The following is a 26162-nucleotide window of genomic DNA, read 5'->3' on the forward strand; positions in this document are numbered from 1 at the left end:
ATACACATGGTGTCTAATCATCTGATCATTTACTGATCACAAGTCAGTAAAAAAGAATACAATGGCATAAATCCTTCTGCAAGGAGGTAATCTCATATTATAAAAGGAGGTAATCTCATATTATAAAAATCAAAGCATTTGCACTCATCCTACATGCTCTTTACACAGTAGGACTTGTTCTGTATGGTTCCAATATGCTCAAATTTTGGTTACCATAACTTAGCTAAACAGCACCAGTCCTCCAACAACAGAATTCAAATTCCACTGTATGCCAACTGTAAGTAGCTGCAAACTTTACTGCTAGCTCGTCAGTTCACAAATCACTCCGTAAATCACCTCAATTCTTTCAAAATTTGTTGGTGATGAGTCAATGGACATATTATTCAGGTCACACAGAAACAGCACAGCGTGTGGCTGTGTTGCCTCCTAGTCTCCCAGTGATAAACCCACACGACATTTTACAAAAATGGACAGTCAAAAGACAAATTTGGCCAACAAAAATGAAAATGAAGCAAAGAGATTGAAAAGTGATAATGTTGGAAGCAAAATCTGAAGAGAATAAATGGAGAGGCATCAGAGGAACTTAGTGCAGGGATACTTATAAATACAAATAAAGACAGTGATGATGATGAAAAGGAAGATGATGACCCAGAGGGAGTGACGCCAGGACACAAACTTAAAGGAACTCTCAAAGACACTTCATGACATTGAAAGTGCAGGTGTGGGCCTCCCCAGTGGCGCAGCGGTTGAGCGCTGGGTTGCGAAGCTGCCCGCAGCCTCTGCAGTGCCAGTTCGATCCCCGGCTACCGGGCGAGGGTCCCACATGGCACACAGACCTCTCCTGCCGCCTGCTGCTCCCCTCAGCAGTGTACTTCAGTCCTTCTGCCTGTTCTGCTCCCTGCTCTAGCTCTGGTGAATTCTCTCACCTCCCGCGCTTCTGACTGTACCCAGTGCTTGTATAAATAAATAAATCTTAAAAAAAAAATTAAAAATAAAATAACACACTTAAAAAAAAAAAAGTGCAGGTGTGGGAAGTCGAAGAATCCAAAAGATATCTGCTCTCTAACATAAATTATTATATGGCAAGAAGCAAGTAAGCACTGTTCAAACTACTCTTGGTAAGTTTTAACAAAGAAGTAAAACTCTTTAATATTCAATGTATCTAATACTTTAAGTTACAGTGTGCCAAATAAAGTTAGTTTTACTATTTTTTCATTTCCTCACACAGTCGTATAAGCAACAATGAAAGTCTTAAATATTTTAACCAAAAACCTTAATGCTCACATCATAATTTTTCCCACTGATCATTTTGCATGGTTTTAGCTTGCAAGGTCATTTTCACAGACCCACACTACCATGCAAAGGGAGAGTTGCCTTTGCAACATAAATGTGGATATAAACGAGTGTGTGCACATTTTTTTCTACTCTCTCCCAAACCATCTGAGAATAAGTTGCACATACCACAGCCCTTTACCCCTAACCACAGAGCGGTAGTTGTCACCTTCAGTACATTCTGTAAGCTATTTTTTAAGAATCTATCTACATCTTAGAATGAAAGATGGAATCAATGCCTGCTGGCCGAAGATAGTAGCTATGGAATTTTTTTTTTTTTAAGATTTTATTCATTTATGCATACAAGAGCTCAGGCACAGGCCAGAGATGTGGGGGGCGAGAGGATTCACCAGAGACAGAGCGGGAAACAGAACAGGCAGACTGACTGAAATACACTACTGAGGGGAGCAGAGGGCAAGACAGGAGAGACCTGCTGTGCATGTGGGTTGCTCCCTGGCAAGCCGGGGATCGAACTCATGCTGCAGTGGCTACTGACTGCTTCATAGTGCGGTGCTTAACCCCTTGTACCACCAGGGAGGCCCTAGCTATGGAATTTAAAAATTATTTTTCAACTATAGTATCTTCCTGGCAATTATAAAGTTAAAATTGAAGTTTAAGGCATTATCTGTAGTTAAAGTAAATGAATAAAGTAAACAGGTAAAGAAAACTTTCCATACTTCTCATAAGCTGCTCAAATATTCAATAATTTTTAATACTTTTTAGGTACATAGGAAATACAAAATGTTTATAACCTTCACGTTAAAATACATAGTAACCGGGGCCTCCCCAGTGGCGCAGCAGTTAAGCGCTGGGTTGCGAGGCTGCCCGTAGCCTCTGCAGTACCGGTTCGATCCCCGGCTGCTCCCCGGCCACAGGAGGAGGGTCCCACATGGCGCGCAGACCTCTCCTGCCACCCGCTGCTCCCCTCAGCAGTGTACTTCGGTCCTTCTGCCTGCTCTGCTCCCCGCTCTGGCTCTGGTGAATTCTCTCACCCTCCCACACTTCTGACTGTACCCAATGCTTGTATGTATGTATGTATAAATCAATAAATCAATCAATAAATAAATCTTTTAAAAAAATAAAATAAAATACATAGTAACCCTTTAAGAAATTCAACAATCACAAATGAACAATGATATTATATAAAGAAAAGAAAAGAAACAATTTTTTTTTTTTTTATAGAGGCATGCTTTATTTATTTGTTTGCTGGTTTGTTTGTTTGTTTGTTTTGTTTATACATGCACTGGGTACGGTCAGAAGCGCGGGAGGGTGAGAGAATTCACCAGAGCCAGAGCGGGGAGCAGAGCAGGCAGAAGGACCAAAGCACACTGCTGAGGGGAGCAGCGGGCGGCAGGAGAGGTCTGCACGCCATGCGGGACCCTCCTCTGGTGGCCGGGGAGCAGCCGGGGATCGAACCGGCGCCACAGAGGCCGCACGCAGCTTCGCAACCCAGCGCTCAACCGCTGCGCCACCGGGGAGGCCCCAACAATGATATTATATAAAGAATGTTAAACTAAATCCACCAGAGGGTCTGTACATGGTACAAAAATATCTGTCACAAGCAGACAGGGAGAGAATTATATTCAGTTGAATTCACTACATTTTTAGCATCTACCTTGTGCCAGATACTACCAATATTCTGGCAAATAAGACTATCCTGACTCCTCCTCTCAGTAGCTAGGGGAGTGAGTAGAAAGACAACCAGAGTATTATTAGCTATGATAGCAGAAAAATCTGACGTTGAAGAATTGGGGAGAAGAGGTACCTTATCTAGCAGGAAAGGAGGGAGATGTCAAGAAGTTCCCAAAGAACATAACCTCTAAGCTGAAGCCTGATAATCTAATGTATAAATAAAATTTAAAAGAAATGGTGGCCTTGGGGTTAAGTCTCAGCACTATCAACTCTGTGAACTCAGTTTGATCCCCCACAAGGGAGCTAACCCACATATGGCGTAGCAGACCTCTCCTGTCTCAGCTGATGCTCCCTTTAGTTGTGTATTTCAGTAGATCTGCCTGTTCTGCTCCCCACTCTGTCTCTGGTAGAGCTTCTCCACTCTGTCACCTCTGACCTACACCCCAGTTCTTCTATGCAACCCCCCCCCCCAAAAAAAAACCTTGTGGGGTCTTCTATAACTCTGGGCAATATCGGACTTGAAATGAATTATAGTATATCCAATGGGTTCTGGAGAGTTGGAAAACTGGGTGTTGTGGAGAAAAAAACTCCATACAGTTGGTGTTAATAATAACAGTGTTGCAAATAAAAAAAAGAGAGAGAGAGAGAGAAAGAAATGGAAAAGCATCCAACTCAGAAAGAACTACATCTACAAGGGCCCATACATTAAAGAGGGCATAGAAGGCTGAGAAAAGAGAAAGTGGCTGAGTCTAGTATCATTTTCAGGTAGTGGGAAAAGTGAAAGGGAGAATATAGTGTAATGGAAAGAAATTCAACCTGATGTAAAAAGACCTGGTCTCCAGGAATTCGTTCTGCCAATTATTAGCTGTACACCTTCAGGACCAGTCATTTTAGTTTTCTGGACCTCTATTTCCTAATGAGCCAAATGGAGATACTACCACAGTCCCCTTTCAAAAGGATGTCTCAAGAACCAAATTTTAAGAATCATGTAACAAGTCATTAAAGAAGAAAAAAACTGTTTAATTCTGTCGCCAAAATATACCATTAAAAAAATAAAGCAACAGGGGCCTCCCCAGTGGCGCAGCAGTTGAGCAATGGGTTGCGAAGTTGCCCGCAGCCTCCGCAGCACCGGTTCGATCCCTGGCCACCGGCGAGGGTCCCACATGGTGCACAGACCTCTCCTGCTGCGCCCACTGCTCCCCTCAGCAGTGTATTTCGTCAGTCCGAATGTTCTCCCCACTCTGGTGAATTCTCTCACCCTTCCGTGCTTCTGACTGTACCGGTGTTGTATAAATAAATAAATAAATCTTTAAAAATAAAGAAATAAAGCAACAAAGTACAGACTGGGAAAAATATTTGCAACAAATACATCCAATAAATATATCCAAATACCCAAAGAACTACAAATCAACAATTAAAGATAAATTCACTAATAGAAGAGACAAAAGACTTAAGCTGACACCTCATCGAAGAAGATACACAAATAGTCAATAAATGCATGAAAAGACACTCATCGTTAGAGAAATACCAACTGAAATCATGAGATGCTACTTCACACATATTAGAATGGCTAACATCAAAACCCAAATGTTGACAACGGTACGAAGCAAGTCAACTCTCATATGCTACGGGTGGGAGTATAAATGGAATAGAGTTTTAAGTAGCTTGGCAATCTCATCGAAGTTCCCCATAACTATGACCCAGCAACTACTCCTTTGTATTTTCTCAAGAAAATGAAAACACATCCACATCAAGAGTAGTACAGGAACATCAGTCTTAGTCATACTAGCCAAAACCTGAAAACAATTTAAATATCCACCAGAAGGAGAAATGATGGTGTATATACACAGTGGAATATATTCAGCAATAAAAAGAGATAAACTGTGGAAACACAAATCTCGAAAATATAAAGGTGAAAAAGCCCCTTGGATAAGAGCACATGCTGTGACTCCACAGACAGGAAAACCAAACAGGCAGCCTCATCTATGGTGACAGAAGTCACATATGGGGTAAAGGGAAATACTAAATGCAAAGGAACTATCCATGCAGGTGGAAATATTCTCTGTATCTGGTTTTGAATAGTGATTACACTGTCAAAACTCACCAGACTGAACACAAGAACTGTTCCATTTTACTGAATGCTACATATATCCCAATTTTTTCTTTAAAAAATGACACCGTGATATGCAATTAAAAAAATTCAGAAAGTAGGCAAGTCTATGGGACAAGTGACCAGATTTTTCCATAAGAAAAGGGAAAAAGGGCAGAAGTAACCCAAAGGTTAAGAGACTTCAGACATGTGTGAACCATCCACAGCATATGGGTGGAGCTTGTCTGGCTCATGATTCAACCAACCAATCATTTTATTTATTTATTTTTAAAGATTTATTTATTTATTTATACAAGCACTGGATACAGTCAGAAGCACAGGAGGATGAGAGAATTCACCAGAGCAGGGAGCAGAACAGGCAGAAGGACTGAGGTACACTGCTGAGAGGAGCAGCGGGCCAGACAGGAGAGATCTGTCGAGCCATGTGGGACCCTCGCCTGGCGGCCGGGGATTGAACCAGCGCTGCAGAGGCTGTGGGCAGCTTCACAGACCAGCGCTCAACCGCTGCGCCACCGGGGAGGCCCCAACCAATCATTTTAAAAAAAGAAATCAGACAATTAGGAAAATGTGAACAATGAACATACTAAGAAAATGGTCGCTGCTTTTCAGTGATACTAGTAACATGGTTATGTTTTTTAAGTCTTTACATTATAGAGCAACATGGATGAATCTCACAAATGCTGGGTAAAAACAAAAGCATACATACTGTATGCATTATTCTGTTTTCCTAAAGCTTAAAATCGAGTAAAATGAGAGGCCTCCCTGGTGGCATAGGAGTTGAAGTCTTAGCACTATCCCAAGCTGTCGCCAGCCACATGGCGCAGCAGACCTCTCCTCTCTTGCCCACTGCTCCCCTCAGCAGTGTATTTCAGTCAGTCTGCCTGTTCTGTTCCCCGCTCTGTCTCTGATGAATCCTCTCACCCCCTGCACCTCTGGCCTATATCCCAATTCTGTATGCATAAATAAAAAATAATTAAAAAAAAATAAAATATAAAATCAAGTAAAGTGAAATGTTAGTGCTAGAAGTCTCCACTGGGTAAGGAAAACCAGATAGTGCTTGGGTGAGCCTTAGGAAGCTGCTGAGGTGGTGAAAACACCAAATCTTAATTGAGCGGTACTTACAAGGGTATCACTTTGCAGTCATTCATTGAACTACAAATTTATGTTTTTTGTTCCTTATTATATACTTCACAGTGATACTAAAAACCTTAGATATATATAACTAAAGTACATATATATGAAATAAGTAAAAGTACTTGGGATTTAATTCAGAATAAATGAGAGGGAGTGGAAGACACAGATGAAAGAGGAGTTCCATGTTCTGATGACACTGAAACTGGGGTGGGACATGGGAGTTCAGGACTTGCATTGTTTCTTTGTGTGTGTTTAAATTTTTCCATGGTAAGCTTTTCAATGTCCATAAACCTTATTACTGTACTTCTAGGGAGGATAACGATATATTCAGGAACACAGAAAACAAATACAAAATTAAGTCCACTGTATTTTTATTTTTAATGTTTCCCAAGTAGATACAATCTAATGTCTAATAACAGAGAAATAGGAAAACAAACTATAAGAAATTACAGCACAACTTTTATAAGATATTTATGTTTTTAGTGAAATGGGAAATTATTATAATTTTAGGAAACAAAATATAAAATTAATCAAGCATAATCTCAGCTATATAAAAATACTTTCATGCATGGGAAAAAACCTGAAGGAGATAAGCAGTTAAAAAAGTAATGTTGGGGGCCTCCCCTGGTGGCACAGTGGTTGAGCGCTGGGCTGCAAAGCTGCCCGCAGCCTGAGCAGTGCCAGTTCAATCCCCGCCCACCAGCGAGGGTCCCACATGGCGTGACAGACCTCTCCTGCCTCGCCCGCTGCTCCCCTCAGCAGTGTACTTCAGTCCTTCTGCCTGTTCTGTTCCCTGCTCTGGCTCTGGTGAATTCTCTCACCCTCCCGCAATTCTGACCGTACCCAGTGCTTGTATAAATAAATAAATAAATAAATAAATAAATAAATAAATCTTTTTTTTTTTTTTTTAAAAACCAGTAATGATGGTTAAGTTTGGGATTATAAATGACTTCTTTGACATATTTTTCAAACAACATATATCACCAGAAGGGAGGAAGTCCTTTAAGGTTTTCCCTCACTTAGCTAAAATATCAATTTTATCAAAGTAAGGGAAGAAAGCAAATTGTGGAAGAGTCATCAGTGTAAAGACTGAAAAGTATGGAAAAAGGCAAACGAAACTTTGCCCCTGGGAAAATCCTATTTCAATTTTTCTCAAGTCCTTTGTATTATCCAATAGGTGTCTTTTTAATATCAAATTAATCCCACAATACAACAAGCCAAATGAATTACTTTTAGAATTTAGCAGCATATAAAAAAGCATTATATCCCAAGAAGCATTATACTACACAGCCACTGAATAGACTCTGTCATACCTAAGCCAGCCCTCCTACTTTAGAGTCCTGTGCCAACTGAACCTATCACATGATTGTAAAATGAACAGACTGATTCTGACTCAAATGGACAAGTGTCAGCTTGCCACTCTATTCCCACTTCAGTTAGCAGAAGCCAATGAGTTTGATTAGTATGGGTAGGCATATATAAGTCACTCAAATGACTTACAATAAAACAAGATTGAAAAATTTTAGCCCATAGTTTTCTGTTTTCAGACAGGTCTTAAAATTAAATCTCGCACCAAATTAAGGAAATGTAGCTAGGTAACTAAAAAACTCCCAATCCATGAAAAATGAGAGAAGACTGTTCTTATAGGAAAGGCTGTAGGAGAGGCCCAGAGAGGTTATGCCTTTCCAGATCTGAAACTTAATACTTAACTATGGTGTTGGAAACTTCTATTCTACTTTTACCCAGTGGAGTTCCTGGCTCATGGCTGGTAACTGAGAGCCCCTTCAAAGTTCCAACTTGAATTAGGATGGCAATTAAGCATCAACAGGGGCTTTTCCAAATGTGCTGTTACAATTGTAGGTTACAGGGATTCCATAAGAGGAAAAACTCAAGAAATATCATTAGAAAAATATTTAAGGAGACTTCACTATAGAATTTTTAGGATAAAGAATCTGGAAGAGGGCCTCCCTGGTGGCGCAAGGGTTTAAGACGCAACCTATAAAGCTATCTGCAGCCATTGCAGCACAAGTTCAATTCCCCGGCCAGCCAGGGAGCAACCCACATGGCGCAGCAGACCCCTCCTGACTTGCCCCGCTGCTCCCCTCAGCAGTGTATTTCAGTCAGTCTGCCTGTTCTGCTCCCCACTCTGTCTCTGGTGAATCCTCTCACCTTCCCCATACCTCTGGCCTGTACCGCAGCTCTTGTATGAATGGATAAATAAATAAATAAATCTTTTTAAAAAATCTGGAAGAATTTATATCAAGTATGAAGAACAGATGAAAAATAAATAATGAACAGACGTAAATGGTGCCTCCAGATGTCTGTGGTGGCCACAATGCAATATGTGGGACAATTCCTATTATTTTCTTTTTTAAAGATTTATTTTTATTTATGTTTACAAGAGTTGGGGTATAGGCCAGAGGTTTGGAGGGGGGAGGTGAGAGGGCTCACCTGAGACAGAGTGGGGAGCATAACAAGCGGATTTACTGAAACCCACTGCTGAGGGGAGCAGTAGGCAAGAGTCAGCCATGTAGGGCAGCTCCCTGGCTGGGGATGGAACTCATGCCACAGTAGCTGGAGACAGCTTGATAGCACTGAGACTTTAACCCATGCCACCAGGGAGGCCCAACAAATCCTATTATTTTCTTAAGACATTACAGAAGACAATACAGTGACATTCCAAACAGAGGGAGTTAGACTGAGAAAGAGCTTAAAAAGCTAAGTGAATAAGCAATAATATACTATTTGCCTCTGACTTAGGTAAACATCAGGCAAAAGGCCTAAAGAAAATTTGATTTATCCACATAATAATTAAAATGTAATGGTTTCTAAACCAGTTTTACCTAATCTAACATCATTCAAATCTATAAATCGAGAGATACTTTATTATGACATTAATCCAGAATCTCTGGTAAAAGACTCAATAAATAATTGGTAAATTAAGTATGTTACTATTGACATAAAGATCAAATCAAAATACCACCTTTGTATAAAACCACAGTATTCTCGGGGCCTCCTTGGTGGCACAAGAGGTTAAGTCTCAGCACTATGAAGCTATCACAGCCACTGCACCACAAGTTTCATTCCCAATCCCCTGGACCCCCCTCCTCCCCCCACCACCAGGGAGGTGACCCACATGGCGCAGCAGACCTCTGCTGTCTGGCGTGCTGCTTCCCTCAGCAGTGTATTTCAGTCAATCCACCTGTTCTGCTCCCTACTCTCTCTCTCTGGTGAATCTTCTCACCCCCGCACACCTCTGGCCTGTACCCCAGTTCTTGTATGCATAAATAAACAAATCTTTAAAGAAATAACAAGCCATAGTATTCTCTCTCAATTACTGCTACCATCCAGGAACTCAAGACAAGATAGAATCCAGGAAAACCCTCCACTCCAAAAACATCTTATAGGCTCACCAAGCCCCATCAACTCTTCCAAAATACTTTGACTAAACCTCTCCTCCCGTCCATCTACATTCTTGGGAACAAGGCTTCAGTTGTCCTAGCTTTCTAAACTATTACAAAAAATTCTTATCTTGTTTCCTCATCTCTGCAATTCTTCCCTTGTAGTCTTATCCTCCATAACCTCCTCCAAGGGCAATCTTTCTAAATCAGAAATATCATCTGGTCTCCTCCATGTTCACAGTCCTGCTAATGTCTTCCCATTACCTCCTGCACAAGGTACAAACAACCTGATACAACTGAGACTCTGCATTTCAGACTTCCACCCCACCCTCCATTCTTATGTTCCAGTAACACGGAACCACTGACAATGCTGTTCTGAGCGTGTAGCGGTGTTTCACACTTCTTTGCCGCTGAACATACTGCTCCTCTGCTTGGAATTGTCTTCTTCATCCTCTGGTCCACTCAGACAACCCTTGATTCCCAATATCCAACTTAGTAGCAACCCCTGCTTTGAACACTTTCTTTATTCCTCAGTCACTTCCTCCTTTCTCTTGCCTTTGTACTCTGTACCTCCTAAATTTCATTTATCACATAGCATAATGATTTATGTGACTCTTATCAGAATGTGAACAAGGCACAAGGTATTTATTTTTGTATACCCAGCATATTCATTAAACACCAACAGTACATCCAACAATTTGTTGGATTCTTCAGTTTGCTGAAGAAGTGAATAAATGAACAAAAGATCAAAAAGAACTAAACTATGACAATTATTGTAATTTTGGTAACCAGACTAAAGAATAGTTAATAGTTATAAAATATCTGTAGAAAGGCCATTAAAATAATTCAGAGAGGGGAAAAAAAGCAACTTCCATGTGAGGAAGAAATACAGTTCTTCAATTGAGTCTGAGATGAGTTATAGCTCAAGGTATGAGAGGCAAGTGGAGCAAATGTGATACAGATGACTATGTCCTAGAAGCCTTCGACCAGGCAGCACTGCTGGGTTTCACCAGGAGTCCTTTTTAGGAGTTCTAACAGAATCTCTGGTAACAGAGATTTATTTAACAAAGAGTAAACTCAAATCTCAGAATTAAACCAAAACAATGGTGAAGTAGGTCACAGTAAAGCATTCAGCCAAGCACAAAATATGCATCTGATAAATGCTATTTATCAGATAAGTTGTTATTATTATGGTTCTCATAAGTGTGCAAACTCCCTCTACAGGAAGTAAAAGAATACCAACAACAATCAGTGCTTCTCAGTCCACAAAGACAACCTGCACAGGTAACACTGAGGCAAATATCTACTGCTAAGAAAGTTCCTTACCAAAAGAGGTAAATAAGTACGTGTATGTGCTACTGAAAAAAGCAACTTCTCCTTTCTGGTACTTTTTATTCTGTCATACCACTCATTAAAGTCTGCAAAAATGTGTTTCCACTGAAAGAAAAGGATGTAGATCTGCTAGATGCACATATACAGGTGAAAATACACACGTACACCATTTTATTCTGTGCAGTGTTTTGTTTTGTTTTGTTTTTTCACATTTTGAAAGGACAGATTTATTAGGAAAAGGAGAAAGGAAAAAGAGAGACACTGGCCTAGACTCAGATGAGCAGTCTTGGGATGAAAGCTGCCTGTTTTGCGCAGATTTCAGAGCAGTCTTCAAACACTGTTGAATCTACTACGTACTCTGACGTGAAGATATTTTCCCTATCTAGCTATCATTAGCAGCTCAGAAAAGTGTCCACCAATTCAACTGACAGGCAACATGTATGAAGAAAAGCATTAAAAATAATCAAAAAAAAGGTATAAAGTTTAAGATAATCAACTAATTTGGGGAGAGAAAAACAAAGTGCTAAAACAATTCTGGCCGTGCTCACACTTTCCCCAAGTCTATCAGCATCACGTGGTAGGCTTGCTGAAACACAAGACTGTTGGGCCGCACTGCCCGAATGCCTGAGTCAGTATGACTGGGGTAGGACCCCAGAATCTGATGTCTAACAAGTTTCCAAATAATGTGATCAGGTACCACACTTCAAAAACAATTATTTTAAACTATTAAAATTGAGAGGGACCTTACAAGTGAATAAAACAAAACTTAAATAACACAGGTTTCCTAATTACTAATCTGAGGCTCTTTCCATTGTTAGGGTTCCATTGTTAGGCTGTTATTTATATGTATATGTACACACACACACACACACACACACAAACACTATTTTTAGGAAATGCCTAACACATTTTTATGCAATTCAACAGGCTTCTTTGGAACAACTGAATACAACATGGTCCTTTCATTAAAGAAGTCTACTCTAGGTGGGTAAAGAGACTCATGGTGAAATAATTGCAATACAAAGTCACTGGTCCCACAAAAGAAACACATACAAAGTATATTGGGAATGCAAGTGAGACGCACTCAAGAAAAGCACAACATCTGGGGGGCATGGAGAATAAACCAGGCATTTACCAAGAGGACAGAATGAGGTGGGAAGAACATGTCAGACACATAAATTCACAGGAAAAAAAATCCATCAAGTACCTACTGTGGACCAGACACTGTGCCAAGCATGGAGATGAAATGATGAGCAAAGGCACTGTAGCAGTGTTTAAATGATGCATATACTCTAACAGGGGAAAAGACAATCAAATAATAATCCAAATGGATATAAAGTACCAATTTTGAAGAGTGCGAGGCATGCCAGGCACATCTTGCAACAGGACAACCTGACTTAACCAAGGAAATGCTCCCCTGAGAAGGTCTGGGGTGAGGTGTACGGAGGGTGGCGCCTCGGCATTCCACGCACCGTGTTCAAGCCCTCACAAGCGGGTATCCGTAGCCACCACTGCTGGGCAAAGGACATCCGGCTTCCCACAAAGTTCAGAGCAGGGATCTCGGCAGGCTGGCATCCACCTCTGCAGGGCACAGGGCCTCTCGCAAACTGCACAGCTCAAGGCCCTGCTGTGAATGCCCACCCCCGCCACCCAGGAAGCACATTTCCCAGCACCAAGGCGCAGGGGACGAAAGGAATCAGGAAAGCAGTCTGTGGGCACAGCACATCCCAAGGGGCACTGGGTGACCTCGACAGACACCAGCAGTCCATTCCTCCTTTCTCTGATGACCAGATCAAGTGGGATAGCGTTTTATTCCTTGGCTCCCCTTCTCTTTGACTCCAGCCTGACCACCACAGTCCTGGAAACCAGAGTGTGACTGCTGGCACGCACCCAGAGTGAAGTAACAGCATTACATTCTACTTGTCTTCATGACACCACACATCCAGACAGCACGTGACGTCAGGGTCTCCATGACAGAAACGACCGTGCTGTGTGTGCACACAGGAAGTCTGGTCTGGTCCTCAAGGAGCATATGGGGACATAACTAAACTCCTGACTCCAGTTAGATACCATTATTAGGGGGAAATGATGAGGATTGGGAAAAGGTTTCTTTCAATACCTGAGACCAGGAAAATAATACTGCACACGGGCTTGAGAGGAGGAGAACCAGGGTAGAGACAGGGAGAGACAGAACACGCAGGAACACACACGAACACACACGGCAGGTGATAAAAATCAACTGGGGCCTGACCAGCAAACTTAGGAGTTTGTGCCTACAATGGCAAAGCCTTTCAAGTTGACCAAGCACTCACAGAATACTCTCGAAAGGTAAACTTTATTTTCGCTATACCGTGTATGAAAAAATTAAAGTTCAAGATTAAAGTAACTTGCACAGGATCAGACTTTCCAAGCTGAAATTCAAATCCAGGTCTCGTGAACCAAACCGCAGTGTCCATCCCACACCACCAGTGGCTTCACGGAGTGGGACTATCACAGAACCTTGGAAGCACAACATTAGAGATAATGGACAAGGCCCTCCCCCACCCCCAAACTGTCTGCAATAGTCCAGACAAGAAGTCAGAACTAGGAGTAGCAGAGGGAAGGCCAGCGAGACGAGTATCAGAAGTCCAGTGGGCCTCAGCAGCAAATGTAATCTGGAGAATAACAGAGGATGGTCTATGAGTTAAAAACACCATTAACAATCACCGAAAATGTGCTGCAGTCTCATCTCAAAACAACAGCGGCCAAATGAACCTTCCAAGTTTCAGTGCACTTGTAGGGTGACTTGCTCCCCTTCTCCTGGCACAGGGAGACTTCTCTTCACTCACTCACTGTTCAATTCACATTTACTTTGAGGAATGTTTTCTGCCCCTGCATGTCACTGAAATTCCCATCAAAAGTCACCAATAACCTCTATGCTACCAAATCCGAGAGAAACCCTAGCGTCCACATCGTATCCTGGCTAGGGGATGCTGACCACACCCTCCCCCTGGAAAGGCCATCAGTATGGAGTGGTGTGTAAGAAAACAAACCAGAGCCAGACAAACCTGAGCGCAAAAACCCACTTCTCCAATTACTACCTGGTGGTCTTGGACAAATTACACAGTCCCTTCTCGTGTTGTTTTCCTGCTCTAAAAAATAAAGAATAAAAGCACCTACACTTCACTAAGTCACGAGCATTAGACGAGTTAAAACAAATGCTTAGACCAGTGTCTGACAGTGAGTGTTACACCGTTCCTTGGATTCCAAGACACCACTACCTCCTGACTCTCCTCATGTCTCCCCCACTCCCCCTGACTCCCTCGGCACGCCACTCCACGTCTGCCCAACTTCACTCATCACGTATGTGCCAGTGAGACCCAGCTTACTGTGTGCCAATAAGCCCTTCCTGACTGCCAGAATCCTACCCACTCAACCTACTCAATAGTTCTACCAGGGCGTTTCACAGGTTCTTTGTATTCTACCTGTCCGAGCTCACTCAAAACTGGTGAACGTAGGCTCTCCCCTCAATCTCCAAACCCACTCCTACAACACAGGTCACTCACGCGAGAAAAACTTAGAAGTCATGCTTATATGTATCTCCTTAACCCCATGCGCCACACACCCACGGAACCAACCACACCTTATGGTTCTGTTTCTCAAGTATTTCTCACAACCTCTCGAACCCTACAGGCAGCATTTTCAACCACACTGCCACCATCATACCTTACCTGAACCACTGCCACAGCCAAACTGGTCTCACCAAATCTATTCTTGCTCTCTCCCTGATCCTTTATACTGCAGCTATTGGTAGCAGTCCAAACATACTACTCTTCTGCTGAATTTCTGCCACCCCACTGCCCTTGGGGTAGATAAAGCCCCACCTGCCCTGGCCCCTGACCACCTCATCCAGATTTTAACTTTCTCTGCTCAGTTAACACCAGTTACGCTGGGCCTTTTTGGATTTGGTTGGCTGGTACGGTATGTTCCTCAAATGTTAAATTCCTTCCAACCTCAGGATTTTTGCATATGTTAATCACTTCTCCTCCCCCCCCCCCCATCTCTTACCCTACAGGACTCAGCTTTGAAGATTTTCTCAAAAAAAGTGCCCTCTGTTGCCTCCTCTCACTCCTGAGGCATAGATTAGGGCACCCTATTATGCACTCACTGTACAATGTATTTACCTTTGGAGTCCTTTGAGTAACTATAATTAACATTACGAATAAAAGTATTTGCTTAATACCTGACTTTCCAACCAGAATTAAGCTTCATGACCCACCCACCCCCCACCCACCCCCACCCCCCGCCAGGGACCAGGCCTGTCATGCCTCATCAATGTATCCCAAGAGGCTTACAAGGTGTCTGACGCATGGCGAAGTGCGACATTCTCTGATTCCTGCCACAGGGCTCTGTGCAGCCATCCTTCCACCTCGAGCTCCCTTCACCCAGGCTGGGTCCCCCTCAGCCCTGGCATTTCCCAAGATTGGCTCCTCAACATTCAAGTCTCAGTTACAGAATGCCGTCTTCTCGGGAAGTCTTTAGTGATCGCTCAGTCTCAAGGAGTGATCCTTCCCCATAGGCATTTCATCACTCTCTTAATTTCTTCAAAGCAGTCAGCACTATCTGAAGCCACAGTATTTGGAAGTTTTAAAAAAGAAAGGCCCAAGTAAAATGCCTGGCACAGGTTAAGCACTCCATGAATATTTAAGTGAATGAAGCTCCTGAATGAGAAAAAGATGACTTGGGGAGCACCCTGAATCTATCAGCACAACAGTTACAAACTGTGCTCCAACAAAGTCAAGAGGAGCCAGGAGTGCTTAGTATGCCTGGGAACCAGTCTGCCTACAATGAAAACCTGCTCTATCCCTTCTTTGCTAGAAAACGTCAGACAAGTTACTTACTTAACTGCTATGCCTGAGATTACAAACTAGTAGAATGGGAACCACAGACCATCTCAAAGGATTGCAGAGAATGAAAATAGTTAATACATGTGAAGTGCCAGTGCACGTAACACACTCACTGACTACATACACAGCATGACCCATCACAACATAGTAGCACATGCCCCAAGTTCCAACACTCCCTAGACTTGTGATGATCAAAAGGTTAAGATGGTCAAAAGACACGAAAAACAGAGAAGTGCTTTGGAAACTATAAAAGCAATATAAAAAGATCACAATATTTATGAATCTACATTCTCTTCAAGTCACCATCAGAAATAAGAGCAGGTGGGCCTCCCCGGTGGCGCAGCGGTTGAGCGCTGGGTTGCGAAGCTGCCCGCAGCCTCTGCAGCACCAGTTCCCATCCCCGGCTGCCATCCCCGGTCCCGCATGGCGCACAGGTCCTTCTGCCTATTCTGCTCCCCGCTCTGGCTCTGGTGAATTCTCTCACCCTCCAGCGCTTCTGACTGTACCCAGTGCTTATATGTATAAATAAATAAAAATAAATCTTAAAAAAAAAAAAAAAGAAAGAAGAGCAGGCTAGCCAGATTATTATCTTGACACAAATGAGTTCCTAACCTCTGTGATTGAGGGATATACACAGATGGCTATAGATTGGGACTACCTTGAATTCACACTGAGGGCCACAACCAGCTCATGGGCTATTTCTCAGAAAAGGTTACAGGTTATTTAGCAACAGGGCAATTCATAATATCCTATTTGCGCACACCAACACCACAGCTTTTATCTCATTTTCCTACCTTCAAAGATAGTATCAAAAGGAAATTTCTTGCTATAACTTTATTGATCTCAAGATAGTGAATAGTTACTTTGATTTCCCAGGTAAGCTGGTCTCAGGATAAGTTAAAAGAGTCATAAGGCAATCTGCAACCTGGCTGAGGGTTTCCCATGACCATGAAATCGGCTTTTGTAGAAATTCAACAATGAAAAAGCCTTCATGCTTAACTTTGGGAAGGCTTTGCAAAGCCCTGGGAAACAGACCGAAGGGTGTTTCAAGGTGTTTTGTGTTAGACTTAAAATTCTGTATGAACAGAGAAACAGGATACGAACATAACAGAACCCATCTAACTGGACGTTTCCCCATAGATGAGGTTTTCAATCTCACACCGATGACATCTGGACCAGATGTGACTCTTTGTTGTCACAATGACTTGTGTGGTTAGGATGTTTTAGCAGCTTCCCTGCCTCTCTACTCATTAAACACCGGTAGTTTTCCTCCCTATGGAACATCAAAAATGTCCCCAGAGACCTCCTTGGTGGAGCAAGGGGTTAAGTCTCAGCACTATAAGGCTATCAGCAGTGATCCCCAGCCGGGGAGCAGCCCACATGGCTCAGCAGACCTGTCCTGTCTCATCCGCTGCTCCCCTCAGCAGTGTATTTCAGTAGATCTGCCTGTTCTGTTCCCCGCTCTGTCTCTGGTGAATCCTCTCACCATCACCCTCCCCCCTCCACACACACACATCTAGCCAATACCCAAGCTCTTGTATGCGTAAATAAATAAATCTTTTAAAAAACAAAAGTCTCCATGTTTTTGTGTCAGGTGCCAAGGGGACGAAAGTGCACTCCTGCCCCCACCATGAAAACCCTGCTTTAAACAAATCTGTTCCATTGGTCTAAAGTATCCGCCTTGGGGCCTCCCTGGTGGCACAGGGGTTAAAGGCGGCTCTATCAAGCTATTGCCAGCCACTACAGCATGAGTTCGATCCCGGTCAGCCAGGGAGCAGACCCACATGGCGCAGCAGACCTCTCCTGCCTTGCCCACTGCTCCCTCAGCAGTGGATTTCAGTAGATCCACCTGTTCTGCTCCCCATTCTGTCTCTGGTGAATCCTCTCACTGCCCCCCCACCCCCACCCTCCACCAAACCTCTGGTCAAGATCCCAGTTCTTATATGGATAAATAAATCTTTGGAAAAAATAATAAAAAATAAAATATCCACCCACATTCTCCCCTCCCTCTTTCAAAAATCTCTTCTTCCAGTCATACTGGTAACCTAGACTTAATTCCCAAGTCCACCTTAAATCTTCATTTGCCTTTCCCTCCAAAACTCTCAGATATCACTTAGTACAACTCCCTCAAGGACAGGTCGAAACCACAGCTGGTGGAAGGGTTGATACTAGGACTCAAAGCCCATGATCCCCAATTAAGCAAGCATTCTTTTCCATTATAACATACTGCAACCAGTCACCAAGTTCTGTCAGTCCTTTACTGCCCACGTGTCTTGCTTCATATCCCTTCCTATTCCTACCGCCTATACCCCAGAGCAATTGGTTCTCAAACTTTTGAATGCTTCAGAATCACCTGGCTTGTTAAAATGCAGACTGCTGGGTCCCAGCCAGAGTTTTTGACTGAGTAAGCCCCCAAATCTGCATTTCTAACAAGTTTCCAGATACCCAGATGTTTCTGCTGCTAGTGAAGAGATACACTTTGAGAACCACTGCCCTGGAGTTCAGGTACCTAATACCTCAAGAGCTAATAATTTCAATTTCCTTCAGCTCCCTTCCAGACACCTTCCTACAAGTGCATGTTCCTAAAACACCACTTTGATCAAAGAACTGTTCTAGTAAAAAGAAAGCACAACTTCTAATGCCTCTCTATGATCCCTATCTGGCTGACATATTGTTTAAAATGTGTTCCCAGCATTATCAACTGTGACTCCCAAAACAAATTTTCTAGTCCTCATAATCGAATGAGTGTCCTCAGAACAGGTTGTACGGGCTTCCCACCACAGTAGAGCTTGTGCTGTCTTTATCTCCTAGGAGGCCACCCTCCTTCCCTCCTCTTCTCTACCTACCTGAAGGCGGCCTTCACCACTGTATTTGCCAAAACCACTCGTTTGGTCACTATCTGATGCCTTTTATCTTTATGGTTTAAGCTTTTACCAAGTACTCACAGATAGAGAAAACCCCCAAGAACCTAAAATTTAAAACAGAAAACAGTAATATGAGTGATAGGTATACATAAAAGGGTTGACATATATACAAATACTGTGGTTTTAGCGGATTAAGTACGATAAGTTCAAAGTTCAAAATAGAATGTGCCAATTTTTTTTAAAAAGCATGATTAAACACCAGCTATCACATATTTGCGGCTAACTCATCGAAGATGTTCAACAGACGTGTTGGGGAAGAACCATAAAAAAAGGGAAAATACTCAGTCTGTAACTTCCCACAATAAGAGCGGGTGTCATTTTTTTCTTTTTTTTTTTTTCTTTTCTTTTTTTTTTTTTATTTTTTTAAAGGTTGTTTTTTTTTAAGACCTCAACAGATTCCTTTTTTTTTTTTTTTTAAGATTTATTTATTTATTTATACAAGCACTGGGTACAGTCAGAAGCGCAGGAGGGTGAGAGAATTAACCAGAGCCAGAGCAGGGAGCAGAGCAGGCAGAAGGACCGAAGTACACTGCTGAGGGGAGCAGCGGGCGGCAGGAGAGGTCTGCGCGCCATGTGGGACCCTCCTCCGGTGGCCGGGGAGCAGCCGGGGATCGAACCGGCGCTGCAGAGGCCGCAGGGAGCTTGGCAACCCAGCGCTCAACCGCTGCGCCACCGGGGAGGCCCAGGTGTCATTTTTTTCTGTGTGAAATACACCGCAAGAGAGATGACATGGTGTGAGAGAAGAAACATGGCTGGTCTCACCCCACATGGACTCTGCAGTCTTGGACAAATCAACGCTCCTCCTTAAGCCTCCATTTCCATACTAATAAAAAAATAAGGTTTAGACCATACCCTACCTTGCGGCATTATTCTGCGGATTATATGAGGTACCGTATATGAAAGAAACCATCCCAGTACTTGGCACATGATAAACGTTTACTGAATTTTAACCTTTGTTGATATGAAAGCACAGTACAAAAGCACAGTTACTAGCCAAATATGAGATAAACAGAGCAATTAATGAAACCTGATCAAGGATGTCCATTTCCCAAAAAGGAAAACAGAAAGGACACAAAATAAAGAATGTATGCACCTCTGGTTGGTACATGTACCAATTCCCTGACTTTACAGCCCAAGCCAAGACATGAGAATAATATAAACACCGTCACCTCCAACTTCCCAACTTCAAGGTTGCTGAAGAGTCAGCAAAAACATGGACATAGAGGCTTTAGAACATGATAGAGATAGGATTTAAAATTCCAGGTGAGGACCTCCCCGGTGGCGCAGTGGTTGAGTGCTGGGTTGCGAAGCTGCCCGCAGCTTCTGCAGCGCCGGTTCGATCCCCAGCTGCTCCCCAGCCACAGGAGGAGGGTCCCGCATGGCGCGCAGACCTCTCCTGCCACCCGCTGCTCCCCTCAGCAGTGGACTTCGGTCCTTCTGCCTGCTCTGCTCCCCGCTCTGGCTCTGGTGAATTCTCTCACCCTCCCGCGCTTCTGACTGTACCCAGTGCTTGTATGTATAAATAAGTAAATAAATCTTAAAAAAAAAATTAAAAAACAAATAAATAAAATAAAATTCCAAGTGAGCTTTTAAAGTTAACTAAACATTTTCTTATTTGTTCTAATGGCCCAAATACTACAAGTGTGTCCAGGTGCACGTATAACTTTGTGTTACCAGGTGGCACGTATAACTCTGTGTTATAGCTTAGACCTTCTGGTTCCTGTGTATACTGCAAGACCCAATACCAGATACTTTGCTCATCATCCCTTTACATCAAACTCCTCCATTCTAGTGATCTTTCCTTAGCACTCGGGTAGCAAAGGTATTGGGGCTTTCAACAATATTAACAAATACTTAACACTTGCTATGGTGTAGACTGAGGACTTTCTCCCTTTTTGAGGCGTCATATTGAGCACTGTCTGTGTCAGGTACTATTCAGTATATACCCAACTCTCAAGAAGTTCACATTCCAACAAACTCAAGTATGCTAATGATTAGTTAGCTAATGATTTATCAGCAAAATAAAACAAGAGAAAGTGATAGGGCTTACTTAGCTATAGACCTCATTCTGGGTCCCCAAGATACAGCTTACTGTGAAAGACTGATGCCTAAGAATAAAAAATTTGTTCCCACATTATCTGTATTTTGAGTCGCCCAAAATTTTCTACATCATCAGGAATGAGGCTTTCACCTGAAGAAGACTGTATTCCTCTAGCAGCACAGACCGCTGGGTAAGTGTGCAAATGCAACTATTCAACAATTTTGACCACATACCATTTTTCTAGTTATTAACTATGTGATGTCTTCTTGCTAAAGAAAAGATGGCTTAACATTTTTATTCTGCCTGGTTCATTCCTGGTCAGAAAGATCTTAGAATGGGGTCACTCAAAGTGGGGTTGTTTATAATAGGGGTAATCTGGTATTTGCTGCTGAGTCTTGGGAGATAACTTCAAGGGTAACCCAAAGAAAAGTGAAAATCTCATCAAGACTTCAGTACCCCCAGTTTACTGCAACAAATAAATGATTAAGCTATTTCAGAGAGACTCAAATATAAGGCACATTGACAAGATTGAACATCTGATAGTACAGTAACACCCTTTAGAAAATCTCAATCTCATCATCAAGAGTGACAAGTAAACTAAATTCTGAAGTAAATCAAAATTTTCCCTTTCGGGTAACACTAGGCTTAGGTAAATTCAACAGAATTTGCATAACTTCTCACTGTCTTCACTTTCTTTTATGCTGAGCTAGCATTTATTTCTACAAGTGCCTATAGCAGGGATTAGTCGATTTTTTCTACATTAAATGTAACAGTATAAACAATATACTAGACAGGTTGAAGGCAGGTATTATAATTCAGTATATTAAAACACAGAATAAATATGGTGATTCACAGGAAATAGGGTGACAGGAGAACTATGGTGTCTACACCTGAGGGAAGAAACCAACTACAAAAATGAACAACAATGTAAGAAAAAAAAATTATCAATATGAAAAAATAAAATAAAATGTGTAACAAAGGTCATCTTTTCCAACAAAGATGAAAAAGTCCCAAGTCAAAACTAAAGGTCATCATACTATATAGCAGAGAAATGTTGGGCATGTACTTCAGATTATTTTGCCCTTGATTTTCTGTTGCAGTAAGGATTACCCAGTACTGGTGTGATTACAAAAATCTCAAAGATTATCAAATATGACTGCTAAGGATTTAATGAACATTTTAGAACAAGAAACTGTTTAAGATATTAAGCTGCACATTCTCTATAAATGGTTACGTCTACATGGACACACTGACCGACATTCAAAACTACTTTAACACTTTGGCTCCTGGAAAGAAATGAAAGGGCAAATTTCCATCTTCAGCGCCTATCAGTGTTTCAGTAAGGTCCTACATCTAAATTTACCAAAATACAACAGTAAACCAACTTTACCTCAGGACAACCAAACATCAAAACTGAAGTTTCCAACCTTCTCACTTGAATGCCTCCTCAGGTATATCAAGTTGTTTTGGAAATATATCTAGCTTTGTTCTAGGAATCTACACATTACAAACTACTGATCTTTTTGTTTAAAAAAAAAATCTGTCTTGCTGGGGAAAAGCCAAACATTCTGCCCCCCCCTTTTTTTTTACAGCACTGCAAAATAAGTATTCTAATTCCAGAAATTAGATCTTATGCCCCAAATCTTCAAAGGCACAATTCTCTTCCACATGTACCAGGCAAGTAATAATTTGGCAAAAGACAAGCCAATTTTTTTTAACCCAGCTATTTCTGATTTTTAAAAAAGTCCCATCACAAAGATGACACAAACACATCAATATTTACCAAATTCAATTTTCGCACTTGAAATAGCTATGTCAGTAAAAAGCACTAAAAGGATCTACTCAATCATGAATAGTATACTCCTTGATAAGAATATAACTTTTTTTTTTTTAACATATGTAAAGGGTCCTGGAAACAAAAAGTCATTCTTGTTCCAAAATGAGTTTGGAGTCAAGATTTTTAATACGGGGAGTGTGTTTTCTCTCCCAAGAGGCAACTGTGAAAGTATGTCACAGAAGGGGGGACCATTAGGTTTTTGTCCCCAAAACCTATGAAAGTAACAATTAAAGGAGATTTGATTCAATTTGACAAATAAGTATTATATGAGAACCACTCAAACTTTAATCACTAAGCCAAATTAATAAGTCTGTTGCTTTGTCTCTCTTTCAAACTTTATGTTCCATGGCCAATAAGTGCCAAACGAAAGGTAGTTCTATTTTAAATACAGGTACAGTTTGTTTGCATACACATTTAACTCCTATAAAAACTAGCCTTTATATCCTTGTGTTAATTTTAATATTCTTCAAGTAAGAACTAACTTGATAGCGAATTCTGAAATGAGTATATACCACAAAGACATTAAAAGTTAGGTAGGCAGACTGCCAATCAAATTAGGCACTTATATGGCTTCTTATCAAAAGTTAAGTTATAGAAGGGGTTTACACTTAAGATATAATTTCATCTTAGAAAGGAAAACAGACATGGGCCTCCCCTGGTGGCGCAGCGGTTGAGCTCTGGGTTGCAAGGCTGCCCGCAGCCTCTGCAGAACCAGTTCGTTCCCCGGCCACCCGCAAGGGTCCCACCAAAAATAAAAAATAAATAAATAAAAAAGGAAACCAGACATCAGCCACCCTAAACTTCGCGATTATTACCCATAACCCATGATGTACCCTCTTAGACAACACTGCCACAACAGCACATAAACACAAAGAATGCTGGGCCTCCCTGGTGGCACAGCAGGTTGAGCGCAGCACTGTGAAGCTGTCCACAGCCTCCGCGGTGCTGGTTCGATTCCCAGCGGCCAGGGAGAGTCCCACATGGTTCCGCATACCTCTCCTGTCTCGCCCGCTGCTCCCCTCAGCAGTGTATTTCGGTCCTTCTGCCTGTTCTGCTCCCCGCTCTGTCTCTGGTGGATTCTCTCACCCTCCCACGCCTCTGGCCTGTACCCTAGTGCTTGTATAAATAAATAAATAAATAAATCTTTAATAAAAATAACAAAAAGAATGCTAAATAAGAAAGCATTGATGTGCGCAACAGGTAGCAATCACTACAATAAAAAAAAAAATCTTATCAACAGAAGGACAAAAATCAGGGATTCCTTGGATCTCCTGACTGCTACCTCCCCACATTGTTAAAAAATGAATAAACTCTTGCTTGCTGAAAGACCCCCTCCCTTGAAAGATTAGGTCCCAAGAACCTCCCCAATACTTTATGTAACAATTCAACAATCCTACAAGCCTGATATGATAAAAATGAATTCCATATAGTGAAACTACCTGGAAAGAGTTTTGCAGCATCCTTTCTTTTCTTTTCCAAAAGAAAAATTGAATTCAAAAAACGTCAACACAAAAATAAATCCCGAATGTACAAAATTACACTGATATAAATGTATATTTTTTAAAAGCTCTAACTCTTTTAAAAGTTAGAGCTAAAGAATTGTAATCTCAACATATGAATTAGGAGGCAAGAGGCAAATCTCTGAAATAAGGCTTGCCTGAACACATACCTGCTAGATATAGTTGCTAATACACTGCACACCTTTTTAACAGTCACACTGAAAATAAAAACAAACCCCCAAAAGCAGCCTTGCCTCAAAAAGATTGGATACCATCAGAAAATGGATTAGAAAGTCATTATTTTTTCTTTCAAACTAAGTCTAAAACACGGAGCCAAATAAAACCACCATAAATTCCTTTACTAAATAATCTTCTAGGTCATTCAGTGCAGCAATTTTCATATAATACCTACCATTCTATGGCTTTCCTCATGCCCAACTCCACAAACACAAATTCAATTTCTGAAGTGAATATATGTGAGAATATTAATAAAGCATTCTTTGACTAGGGAAAAGAAAAATCAAATTCTTAAACTCTAACAGGGAAACCTTGAGAGAAAGCAGGACCTACAGGAACAAGTATTCACATGTATACACATCCCCTCCAAATCTTCATTAAATAAAAATTTCTATCAATGAGACATAGCTCATATATTACTCCCAAATACAAAATACTGAATTTTATCACTGTCCGGTATTCCATCTTTTCTCAATCTCCTCAACCCTCCAAACCTACCAAAGTGCTGATTTATAAAGAAAGAAAATAATCCATAGTTCTACTCTGCAGTTCCAAACCAGCACAATGTAACTGAAAAAACTGTATCCAAGTTTTATATTCTAAACTAAAACTTGCATTCTAAACTCAGATTTATTACACAGTCAATATTGCAAAATTAGGAGTCCCTGTCATGTTATAATCTGCAAAATCCTTTGCTTTACAAATGGCTTCTATGTGGTCAAAGGCTACACCTAAGTCAACCTCCACACAAGATGAACACTGAGATTCTTACCAGCTGGCCTAAAAACCAAATGCGATATTAATATACCTTCCCTCCTTCACTGATGCACAAAGCCACCTGAAAAGTTATGATCACAGTATTTTCACAAATGGAAACAAAATAGTTATTCTGCTTCAAATGGGGAGGGGGGGAGGGACCAAAAAAATACTAACCAATCTCTGGCTGTAACGAATCCTTTCTTCTTCAGGTTCCATCTCTCACTCTTCTGTTGAAATTACTGTAAAGAAACCACTCCAGGGCTGCCTTCCTCTTCCTCCTTAGGAACCAGATTGTAACACTAAAGAAAAATGACAGGAGCAGAGGTAAGAACTTATCCTCAAACTCAAGCTTTTGTTTTCACGGAGAGGAGTATTTAAAATGTGTGCAATGGCTCTGGGAAATCTGGCCCCTCTTCACTTTGCTCTTGGGCAAGCGGTTCCATGACAAGATCAAAATCACCTTCTAACTGTGGGCGGCCTAGGCAAAAGGAGAGGTTGGTTTCAGTTCCCTGAGGATGGGCCACACCACTTGTTTCTCCCCATAGGATTACAATTAGCAAAGTTCCCCTTCCTGGCGGCATCAGGAAAAAAAAAGGGGGGGGCGGGGCACCAGACTTTTATCTCTGGAGAGCTGACCAGGTGAAGGAAGCGGCTTTTGAACTAACGTGGATCCTAACCAAATCAGTTCTCTCACCGGTAATTAGAAACTAAAAGAAAGGCAGTCAGGCTAACAACCTAAAAAGAGAACAGGAAATTAGGATTTAAAGACCCCAAAACAATTCCCCTTGGCCCTCCAGCGAAGGGGCACACAATCGCCGCCTGCCTTCCAGACGCCCCGATCTTTTCCTCCAGCCCAACACAAGACGTGTGCAACTCTAAAACAAATTCCAGAGAGTTGCAAATCGGAGACAAAAATTCCATCAGAGCCTCTGGGATACGGTCATCAACGACCCCCCCACGGGCAGAAGGAAAATCCCCCGTTCCCAAAAATCACATAAAGGCCGGGCAGCGCGACGGTCAAGCCCGAGCGCCCAGAAA

At 41.8% G+C, this 26162-nt stretch overlaps 1 protein-coding gene across 1 annotated transcript in view; it reads right to left on the reverse strand.

The window, feature by feature from the left end:
* KDM2A (lysine demethylase 2A) overlaps positions 1-25340 on the reverse strand; it is a gene marked incomplete at both ends in the record, with an annotated part of 93313 nt that extends 67973 nt beyond the window's left edge. Inside the window, one exon of the mRNA XM_084248412.1 lies at positions 25299-25340. Within this exon, the coding sequence (XP_084104538.1) occupies positions 25299-25340 (42 nt within the window). The remainder of the gene's footprint in view (positions 1-25298) is intronic.
* Positions 25341-26162: the final 822 nt, after the last annotated feature.

The sequence above is a fragment of the Talpa europaea genome (assembly GCF_964194135.1).
Source record: "Talpa europaea genome assembly, chromosome: 1".
NCBI classification, from domain to species: Eukaryota; Metazoa; Chordata; class Mammalia; order Eulipotyphla; family Talpidae; genus Talpa; species Talpa europaea.